This window comes from Oreochromis aureus, linkage group 19, assembly GCF_013358895.1.
Source record: "Oreochromis aureus strain Israel breed Guangdong linkage group 19, ZZ_aureus, whole genome shotgun sequence".
Classification (NCBI taxonomy): Eukaryota; Metazoa; Chordata; class Actinopteri; order Cichliformes; family Cichlidae; genus Oreochromis; species Oreochromis aureus.
In genome coordinates, this window is record NC_052960.1 from 22,956,434 (window position 1) to 22,967,936 (window position 11,503).

General features: G+C 36.1%; 1 protein-coding gene across 1 annotated transcript; it reads left to right on the forward strand.

Moving 5' to 3' along the window:
• The first annotated feature begins 2,609 nt into the window (after positions 1–2,609).
• LOC116328635 (cytosolic 5'-nucleotidase 1A-like) lies at positions 2,610–7,436 on the forward strand. The gene is made up of 7 exons (XM_039603117.1): positions 2,610–2,698; positions 3,447–3,500; positions 5,530–5,625; positions 5,801–5,924; positions 6,400–6,486; positions 6,578–6,759; positions 7,001–7,436. Exons 1-7 carry the CDS (start codon positions 2,675–2,677, stop codon positions 7,313–7,315), a joined length of 882 nt encoding a protein of 293 aa, XP_039459051.1. The 5' UTR covers positions 2,610–2,674; the 3' UTR covers positions 7,316–7,436.
• The last annotated feature ends 4,067 nt before the right edge of the window (positions 7,437–11,503 follow it).

An 11,503-nucleotide genomic window follows, 5' to 3' on the forward strand; every position in this document is an offset into this window, starting at 1 on the left:
GATGTCATTGTTATATTTATTATCATGACAATACAACAAAGTGTCATTATTTAATCTAAAATAATGATTTTTAATGACAATAATGTTAACCTCTTTTTGCACTTTGCTGTTGCAAGTTAAAATCTATGAAACTTTACTGACGGTCTTCTGAAGACTGGAAGAATGTGTTATGAACTGATGAATGAAAATTTGAAATCTTTGGTTCATAACACAGGTTTATTTTAAAAAAGATGTTTCCTCCTCATAAAGGAGGACCTGGACTCAGGTGCTGGAAGGAAACAATACACCAAAACTCTTGACACTCAGCCTGGACCCTAACAGTTTCTTTGTCCTACGGTTTCATTTCAGAGTACAATGAGACTAAATTTCTTTAATTTATGGAGGGTCTTTGAAATGAGCATTTCATTTAGTCCATGTGATGCCTGCCAGGGAAGGCGAGCACAAAGGTAAAAGGATTGTTGTGTTTACCTTGGCTACAGTCACAATAACCACTATGTTAATCACTAATGAGTACCTCTACAATGCCACACGTAGGGAAGCTTAAGTTATGGCAAAATTAAGCAACATCAGGTATGAAACACGTATGAAGAAGATAATAACCAACTTTCTTTTAGGCTGCACAAAAGAGTCACTCCTTGTAAATCTATACATTTATCTACTCTCAAACAAATCCTTAAAAACAAACTATGATAATGTAAAGTGAATGATGGCAAGTTATAACTGGTGTAAAATTAAATCGCAAACATGACTCATAGCTTGATTCTGGTTTGATTCCTGTTAAGGAAAATACTGAGAAACAGAAATAATCTGGGAAAGAATAAAGAGTTATCACAGCAGACACAAGAGCAGTAGGTGAGATCAGGTGACACACACACACAGCAGAAAACACCACATAAATACAAGCAAGTACTTTTCTGAAACAGTTCTTTAGTTTCCACCTGGTGAAGCAGAAATTTTGGGGGATTTTTTTGTGCTCTCAGGTTCTGCAGGCAGTGAATGCTAAACTTAAGTAGCATTACCCTGAGAGTGAAGAACTCTGTAAGATTATACTCATTGATGATGGACCATCAGACTCGCTCAACAAAGTGATCAGAGAACAGTGTTCTCAGAACACTGTGTTTGTGGGAGGGAGTGAAAAAGGTCCCACCTTGGAGAAGATCAGCCCTCACATCTTCTTTGATGACCACAAGAGTCATATTAATGCTGCATTGGAGGCGTCCACAGTGGCAAAACAGAAGATACTCATCGGAAGCGAGTCAGGTCATGTTCTCCAAATAGCCTGGTGTTGAAGGTTTTGTGATTTCAGCATTTTAAAGTGGTTTTAAAGAAAAATACTGTAACTGTGATATATCATTTATTGTGTCTTAACTCATCCTCAGTCAAAAGCAATTGAATTGTGTATAGCACATGTTGAAGGACCATCGTAATCAGAGGGACGTGTCGTTAAACACGTGACAGCAAAAATGAGTGCAACACATTATACTGCATAGGACTAATGTTTAATATACCTTTTATAGAAAGACTCACCCAGCCTTTCTTAAGTCTTTAAACTCATTCAAAGTATCCAATTATACAATTAGAAAACAAAAGGACTGTAACCCGGGAGTGTGATTATCAAAAAGTACATAAAGCTTTTTTTTTTAAAACATCTCCGAGATTCTCAATCATCACTTCAAATGCCACGTTACACCAAAGGCAGAAAAGCTAAAGACTTGTTTAGCCTGTCTAACACTCCTTTAAAGCTCCATTCAGAACACTTGAGCCATGGCATTTTTCAAAAGACTGTGTGATATAAACAGAGAAACAAGAATAGGAAAAAATGAGGAAACAGAGAACAGTCACAATCCAGTCTGGAGGTGAAAAGTGAAACTAACTAGTTGAGATGATTCTAATAAAAATCAGCCTTGTGATGGTAAATGAGCCTGGACGACACAGGCCCAGAAAAAGAACTTTTGTCATATTTAATTACATCAGTTTAACATGGATACATTTTGAAATGAATATTTCTAACTTGACTGATCAGATTATTGAGAACCAGCTCACTATGGGAAAACCAGACCATTGCCTGACTGGGTGCCCTATTTTCATCTCTTGTGGACTTGTTCCACTTCTCATCAGCATGTCCTGGTTCCTCAACATCTGAGCAGACCTTGTTAATCCGGGCAACGTCGAAGCCGGCATGGCTGTGGTATGGTATGGCTTCATATTTATGTCTCTCACTCATAAACATGGAGACAGACATGGAGAAAATCTTTGTTATTTGGCTTTACTTTTTGAAATTCTCCTTGTACTATTTATAGTTTTACTCTTTCTTTGATGTTTTTTTCTATTATTATTGTTATTTTTTCTGCTTTTGCAACTCTTTAAATGTTTAACACCTTTTATGTGAAAATGAAAAATGTCAAGAATTGTACTAATTGATCTGATTAATTTTTGTTTTACTTTCAGTTCATAAGAAATGACTCTTGTTGTTATTCAGACCCAATGGACTTGTCACACCACCATCAAACAATCAAAACAAATGGCATGGCAACAGGTTCCACGGGTTCCACAGGTTCTGCATCATGACGTAGCTTTTCTAGTTAGAATAAAAAGGAAGAACAGCAGTTCTGCAGTCAGCAAACAGAGGAAATTCAAGTTTATTTCTATCTGCTTTCCTACTTTAAGAAGCACGATGAGTGAGTGCAGAACTTCTACAGTAAGTCAGTTTTTAATGTATTAATATATGCTGGTGTGTGGCAATTATGTAGTAGTTTTAACAACTTAGTGAAAGCTATATGCTCTGCTGGTGGATGATGGTGTGCCATCCTTTGTGATTTTCTTTTCACTATGTCAGAAAGCTGTGCACTATTAACAAGAAAATATGTCTGTTATAGCAGTTTTAATGAATATTTCTATAACTTCGTCATCTTTTGAAATAAGGTGTAAAATTGTGTTAAGTAATCAAGAATAATAAAAAAGATATACAGTTATGAAGAGAGTCAGTGAATTGTCTTCCTGTAACCGACACTACAACCAGCTGCTGCAGTATACTCCTGTAAACCTCTTTTCTTTTAAAAAATTAGACAAATGCTTTCATTGTACAATCTACTGTACAATATAAAGCACCTTGAGGCAACTGCTGTTGTGATTTGGCGCTATATAAATAAAATTGAATTGAAAATTCAATTGAATGAATTGTCATATACAGATAACGGTTTAATCCCACAGTATTAATTTGAATATTATCTTGGGACATGTACATTTTTAAAACCTTAAGTTGCAGTATTTCAGCATCTAGTTAGCCCTATTGAAGAGAGCAAAGAAGTGACTTTTTTAAGTGTCAGGTAATTTCAAATGCAACGTTTCTATCAGCTCAGCAAATCTCAGCAAACACACAAACTGTTTGTGTGCAGTTTGTTGCACAGTGTGTTGCTAGCTAAAGGTCCAACTGCTGTATTTTACAGGGAAAGAAAAGAAAGACAGCTGACTTCACTCAGAGACAGAGAAAGATAAGAAAGGTAACGATTGCTTAGTGGTGTTTGATAAACCGCAGTTTTAAGCTTACATGTACATCCCCATGTTTTTAAATCTGATATTGGGTCTGTACATTGTACACTGCATTTTCAATAATGTGAAACATGCTGTAAAGGAAACTGAAGTAGACTAACTGTGTAATTTAAAAGTTGCATGAAAATCCTCTGCAAGATAAACAGGTTATTTTGCTACACTGTGATGGATTAAAAGGTCACAGTTATGTTACATCAAGTGTAGCACAGATTCATATGAATTTTTGCTGATGATTCTGAGATTCATTCTCTGAATTCCACCTTCATACCAACTGTATAGTGCCCAGTGTTGGGCAAGTTACTTTGAAAAAGTAGTTATTTATAGTTACTAGTTACTTCTTCAAAAAAGTAAGTGAGTTAGTAACTGAGTTACAAGATTCTAAAAGTAATTAATTACTTGAAAAGTAACTATTGCGTTACTTAAGAAAATTGTTTAACTCTCTGGGGTCCAGGGTATAATTGGTCATTTTTTAATACATTTGATGTTTCCTCTACATTTCACCTTTAAAAACTTTTTTTTGCCTTGTTTGGTATCATCCTTTTCAGCACAACCTCACGTGTCTAAATTTACAGTTATGTTTTCATTTTGACATACTGTATTAACACAATTGATCTAAAATAAGACAAAAAACATAAAATCCGAGTAGAAAAAGTTATATTTTTTACTGTAACAACCACAAATATTTTTATTGAATCATATTTCATAACTTTAAATGCAAATATAAATTGTCAATTTTAAAATCAAATGCACAAGTTTGGCAAACAACAAAGTTATTTGCAGTTTCAATAAGATGCCACACAAATTATTTGTGCCACTCCAAAATAATAATTTCTGTCCACTATAAAGGACAACATTACAAGCCTGACAGCAGGAGGTGTTTTCTACCTGGAGACAGCAGTCGCCTCATTGTTCTGACACACAACACAAAACCATCCACAACACTACATGCTACAGAAGACAACACATTAACTACACACTCCAAACATGCTAAACATTGCAAATCTCTCACATCTCAAAACTCGCTCTCTCTCTCTTTTTCTGCTGTCTTTCTCTCTCACCCTCTCTCGCCATCACTTCTAAAACTTCCCCCTCTTCTTAAACAACCAAATGTCATGTTGCGCATTTTTTTTGGATTAGTTGACATGATTCATTTTTCCACTGACACGAACGGGCTGTTTTTTGTTTTGTGTTTTTTATTTTTTGCTCATAAGCAGAGAGTGCTTGCTAGCGCTGTCCTTAGACAGTAAACTTGACAAAACTATTGAGGAAAAAACATGCATATATATATTGTTTATCATGAGGTCTGCGGTGCCACTACAGCAGCGGCAGACACACCTGAGCGGCATCACAATCACGCCTCGCCGACTTAAAAGCTGAACTAGGTCCTGCAGTGTTGTTGTTGTTGGTAATATGTGTTTGTGAACGGCAAGTGAGTGTTAACAACAAGATGCTGGAAGCACGAGCATGAAAGTATGCAGTGTGATGTTTACTTACTCATCACCACAATATATGTATATGTTGAACAGAAATCATATCCTTCCTTGTCACTAAAAACCAATTCTGTAGGATGATTTTCACTAACTAACTCAGATTGATTCTCAGATTGATTGTTAGGAAAAATTGTGGGAAACAGAAAGAAAGTGGGAGAGTATAAAGAGTTATCACACCAGACCCAAGAGCAGAAGACAAAATTGAATGGCAGTAGCGGCAACTCGCTGCTCAGTGAATAAAAACAAATCCAGTCATTTTCATGAAGGTCTTCTAGACAGAGAAAGATTTAAGGTTGAAAACTGATTCATAACAAGTTCCTACAAAAGTACAGATAAAGCATTAAATCAGCAAGCAAGAAGTGCAAAAAATAGTGAGATAACATACTGTATGAGTGCAGAGGTCAAATAAGAAAACTGTTGACAATTTATTTTTAAACTATGCAAAAGAGTATCTTTATTGAATTGTGGGAAACATTTTTTTCTCCTTCAGTCTGAACGAGAGATCCCTGTCACCATTGCCATGTCTTCAGGACTCCTCTTCAAGCAAGAACAGGAGGGCTATGGCCCTGCCTTCAAATTTGTCAAGGTCACATATTATGAGGGGAAAAACACATACACAAAATTGCATGTAGTGGTTATGTGGAAGATGAGAATATACCACATAAGAAAAAGCACCACAGAAACCTGCACATAAATACTGCACTCACACAGTTACTCAACATTCACTCGAATTTAATTTCTCTTCCTTGTCCTGCTCTCAGGCTCTGAAAGCAGTCAATGCTGAACTCAGACACCATTACCCTGATAGTAACGAGCTCTTTAAAGTCATATTCATCGATGACACCACATCATCAGACTTTCTCATGGACCAGACCTGTGAACGCAGTGAGTTTATGATACCTCCAAACACACTTACTATTATTTCAAATACATGTCTTATGAGGAAACTTCTAAATTTTGAGAAAATGGATAAATGGAAACAATTACACAATTAGTGATTCTGATCAACTCTTGTTTACCCCAATACTCTTTCTAAATCATTCAGGCTTCATTTGTACAGCACTTTTCATGCCCTTCAAATTTTTACATAGATTAATGACAGGCTTACAATAAGACAACAAAAAAACTAAAACAGAATCTTATAAAGTCTTATAAAGTAGAATACACTTGAAAGTGTAAGTACTCTAAAAGCAAGTTAATAAAAAAAATAATAGATATAAGTAAGTAATAGTAACACTATTGCTAACACTACTCTGATGAATCTAAACAGTTTTGGTAAAACAGATTGTCCAGCAGGCTTTTCATTCCTTCTTGTTTGCATGGCTGGGTAAACTTATCACTCTGTTACCTGTGACTGAAGATCAACTTGTGAGTGAGTTAAGAAGAAACAATACCCACCTGTACCTGTCTGATGAACCAAACAAGGTTCAGGAAGCTTTGAATGCAGGTAAGTGTTAAATGTTGTGCTAACTTTAAGATGAAGTGCAGTCTGTGCTGTTGTACATTGATGACTCTGTGAATGAATGTCCCTGCATCAGGTGTAGCAGCTGCTATCATGTTCACCCCAACAAACATCATCACAGAGTCTGAGAATCAGCTGCGTGTTGCCTTTGATGGCGATGCTGTCCTCTTCTCTAATGAGTCAGAGCTCGTGTTCAAGAGTGGACTACAAGCATTCTTGGATCATGAGGAGCAAAATGTTGAAATTCCAATGAATGGGGTATGATAGTAACACATTTTACCTTCTTGTCATATTTTATAACACCTCATTTAATTATATGATAGTTATGTTGTCCTTCTGCGATGTCATAAACAATATATATTTAATCAAAGAAAAGAAAATGTCTGTTAGATTTCATTCAAATAGACTGATATCAACTAAATTATCCAAATGCACTTTCCTGCTTTGACCAGGTTGTCATGTGTTGAGTCACTCTTCTTCTTCTCTTTTCTTTATTCAGGGACCATTCAGAGGATTCTTGGAGGTTTTAATAAAACTGCAGAAAAAGTTGAATAATACAGGCCTGTACAAGAAGTGTCCCATTCGTACCTACCTGGTGACATCTCGAGGGGCAGGCTGTCCTGGCTACAGAGCTTTAAACACTCTGCACCGGTGGCATCTGGAGCTTGATGAAGCTGTGTTTCTGGGAGGGGCTGACAAAGGTCCTAGCCTGCAGAGGATCAAACCTCACATCTTCTTTGATGACCAGCAGAGACATGTTGATGCTGCACTGGAGGTCGGCACAGTGGCATGCCTGGTGCCTTCACCAAACTAATAATAAATAGCAATCCATTGATTGGATTTTATAACTGCTGGAAATATGTGAACTTGAAAAGTATGTTTCCATAATGCTTCATGAATGCAAATAAATTAACAAACAAACATCTTTATCTCAACTGTGGTCTGTTGTGTTTTTTTTCTGCAGTATCACTGTTTTTGTAAATTTTTAATTCTATCAAATGCTTCTTAGTAAATCAGTTCTTTGTGAAAATCAGCTGATGGTTTTCTTTTCACCTTTGATTGAAAAGCAACAACTGAATCAGCAGATCAGACAGGCATGGCAGAAGTGATGAAAGCATTTTTTGTGACATTATGTTCATAAAAAAATATTGTGTTATTATATTATGTAAAAAAAAATAAAAAAGTCTGAACTATGTGATAGAGCTGCAATAGCAGACTTGGATTTCCTCACACAGAAACAATCTTTCAGGATGTAGATTTAAAGTATTATTATTATTGAAATATGTGCTGTTAATCAAAAGAGAGATGAGTAAGTAAGGTTTATTTATTAAGCACTTTTCATAGACAAGCAGTCACAAAGCTCTGTACAGAAAGGGTTTAAATAAAAAGAACTTCAGGTACTCAATCAGACAATACAGACAATAAAGACAATACAAAAGGTCAAATTTAAATTAAAGTTTGTGATACAATATAAGTCCATCTATGAGCCCGTCTATTACAGTGTCTGTGGTCAGAGTTAAGTTACATCAAGTGTAGTAGAGATGAATTAAAGGTTAAGCTGATGATGCTTAGATTGATTCAATGAATTCCACCTTCACACCAACTTTATAGTGTCTAGTATAAAGACACAAACAGGCATAAACAAATACAAAGGCATTAACAGTATACTGTACTGAGTATAGAGGATGGAAATCAGCAACAACAACTCATGAAAAGTACAGAATGTCTGTACCTTTGCAACCTCTGACGATTTCTTGCTCTGATGAGACAGATTGGATTGTGGATTGTTGACCTGCAGGACAGGCACCACAGGAAGTCTGTTTCTGCTCTTTTATTGAAGATGTTCTAATCTCTGATCCTATGATGAGTCTTACCCAGCTGGTAGCAGAGCTTATTGAGTTGATGATGAGTGATGAACTCACCCAGTACTAACGTCCCTGTAGTCTAAATGTCTCCCCTGCTTTTCCTCATATGATAAACCCTGAGAAGCACTGTGGGTCCGATCTTATCAGTCACACCTGTTAGTAGCACCTCCCCTCTCAATTGTTGCACTTGGGATGATTTAAGAGGCCTGGACAGCAGGCCTCAAGGGACTGTAACTTTAGAAGGTGGAGTAGCCTGCAAGGGCTTTTTAAACTAAAACTACTTAATACACACACATTTATCCCTTAAAAATTTTCACAAATGATTAAGAATGTTCACGATTTAGACTTTAATTGCAGGAAATGTTGTTAAAGCAATTTAGCAGGAGAAAAGCAAAAACAGAATTAAAAATAATAATCATCACAAAAAAATGATCAATTCTTAATCAAATCATCCTATTCTGAGCTAATGCTGATTCTGTTTTTATCTTTGGGAGAAGCATCGTTGGAGACAAGATGGGAACATCCAGGCCTAAAAAATGTGTTTTATGCCAGTGTTTGGTGTTAAAGAAAAGTATTTAACATGAAAGATTTCATGAATATTCTGAATACAATGGATCCCCAAATCTTCTCAGTTATCACATTATGTTTAAGCATATTTGTGTCCAGAAATTTTGATCTGGTTGATGGAAAGACCTTGCTTCCACTTTGCGGTTGGGAGGGAAATTGATTTATCAGTTATAAATAATAGCTTCTACATTTTCAATAGCCAGTTGAGGGTACAATTATTTTAAAAAACCTTGTTACCCAAGTAGGCATTTCTAGAATCAGATGAGTGGGATTGAGTTTTTCCTGTATGGATGGATTTCAGTTTCTGATATTCAAGACATTTATTGTTGCTGATTTCATATTTTGATACAAGTTCTTCAAATGAAAAACTTTCCATCTTGTATAGCATATTCTAGATTTTTTTAAATCACTTTCTCGTGCCACGATGAAAAACCAGATGTTCTGCCAGAACCATTTGCTAGGATTAGATTTGTCTGAATGCTGAAAGTTATTTTGATTGGTTAGAATAAGGTTTATTTTATTTGTGCTTACAGCTTTTTGACACATTCAGTTCTATCAGACAAACATCCAGGAGTAAACCTCAATTAAAGGAGGGTCTTTAATGCTAATAACACTTTTTGGGAAATTGCTCATCATCAATTCATTCTTGTTTGCAGGCCTGAAAGAACTTATCACTGTCTCATCTGGGAGGGAAGATCAACTTGTGAGTTACAGAGAAACAATACTCACCTGTACCTGTCTGATGAATCAGGGTTTGAGGTTCAGGAAGCAGTGAATGAAGGTAAATGTGTTAAGTGTAGTGCTAATGTTATGAAGTGAGCAACAAAACGGCCTCAGGACAAAAAAGGAATAAGTTCTAAAAGTGACCAGTAGAAAACCACCACACTCACTGAAAATTGGGTACACAAGGTTTATTTTTCTTTGGAAGCAGACAAGTGGCTGAAGACATATTTCTGCCCTGCAATCCAAGGCACAAAGCCACCACAGTCATGTGCTTTTCTTTCACAAATGTGGGGGTTGTGTTAGAATGTACAAAACGGTGATGTCATGTTTTGTGACGAGGACCCAGGCAGAGAGAGACTTGATGAATTTAAGAATCTTATGATTTAATAAAGAAATTTGCAGACTTGCACAGAGATGGTAAAATTATGATGACTGATAGCGGAGATGAAGACAACAGACGATGAGAACAGGGAGGAACAGGGGTTTAAATGCACCAAGGAGACAGTCACAGGGAACTCGGGACAACTGGAGACATTTAAGGATGCATGGACTGACAGAGACAGGGAAGAAGTCTCATCGTGACGTGTAAAGTTTATCTTGCCTGGCTGGGCAGCTCTCTGTGTGCTCAGCACCCCCAAAGCTCTGATCCTAGAATCGCCCCTGGGTGTAACCATCGATAACCTCGCATCTGTCCATTACCAGCCCTTTCGTTTTGTACAACCTGATACTTATCACCACACTGTGTCTCCACATTTCAACTTTATTCTCAAAATGATCGATAATATTTTTCTTAACGTGACCCTAAAACTCTTTCGTATTACCCTCACTGCAACACAGTTGCATGTTATTGTTTGGTGGCTCTTTAAGATTTATAATAATAAAGATTTTTGATTAATGGGAAACTAATTATTTATTAAATAATACATTAATTAAATATTTATTTAATTAATGTAGTTTATTTGAAACATTGTAGGCCTTAGTGAAATTGAGACACAGCTCCTAAACTTTGAAAACAAACAGAAAAAAAAGACAGCTTCTGAAAACGTTTAAAGTTGCTTAGGCCTGCTGAGCTGCAAATACAATAACAAACATGAAAAATTTGTAATGATTTAAAAAAAAAAAACAGTTCAGTTTGGGATCTGGAGGTTTTGTTGTTGTTGTCTTTTTTTTCTAATACAGTGTTAAAATGGGTCAAAGCAAAAGATTTTTAAAATTATTTATCAGAAAAAATTGGCTTTCAGATATGAAAATTCTTTCATGAGTGAAGCTGATCCAAAAAGCTGAAGGTAGTGGCACACCCAAATGTTCACATTGTTTATGGAAAAGTGCCAACTTGGTTTAATCAGTGTGAAAAGAGAAAATGGGATGATCCACACAGTAGTGTGTGAAAATGTATTTTTTTTCTTAATCAGCAAAGTAGTTTTGGTCTGTGCTGATATCTTTGGTAAAAGTTTTCTCGGCTGATAAGTTGGGATTTAACATGATAAACTTACAGTAGATAAGACAATGTACCACTGGAAGACAGGAGGTATTGTTGCTGAAAATGGGCCTGTGTACACCTGTGTAGATATTCCATTAAACCTCATTCATCATTTATGGTCAGTGTTACTATTAAGCATTTATATTTCTTTACATTTCAGATTAATTTTGTGTTACTCAACATCAAACTAACCTTTATTTTCTTCATAAATCAAGACATTTTTGAGTGGATTCAAACTTTTGAGCTGTAGCGTACATTGCAGTGAGAGTTCATGGTTACTGGGCACTGATGATGTAGCATCAGGACAGGGACAGACTGTTAAAACGTTATGAGCTGTGTTGCTGCAGAGAAAGTGGAGTCTGTCATC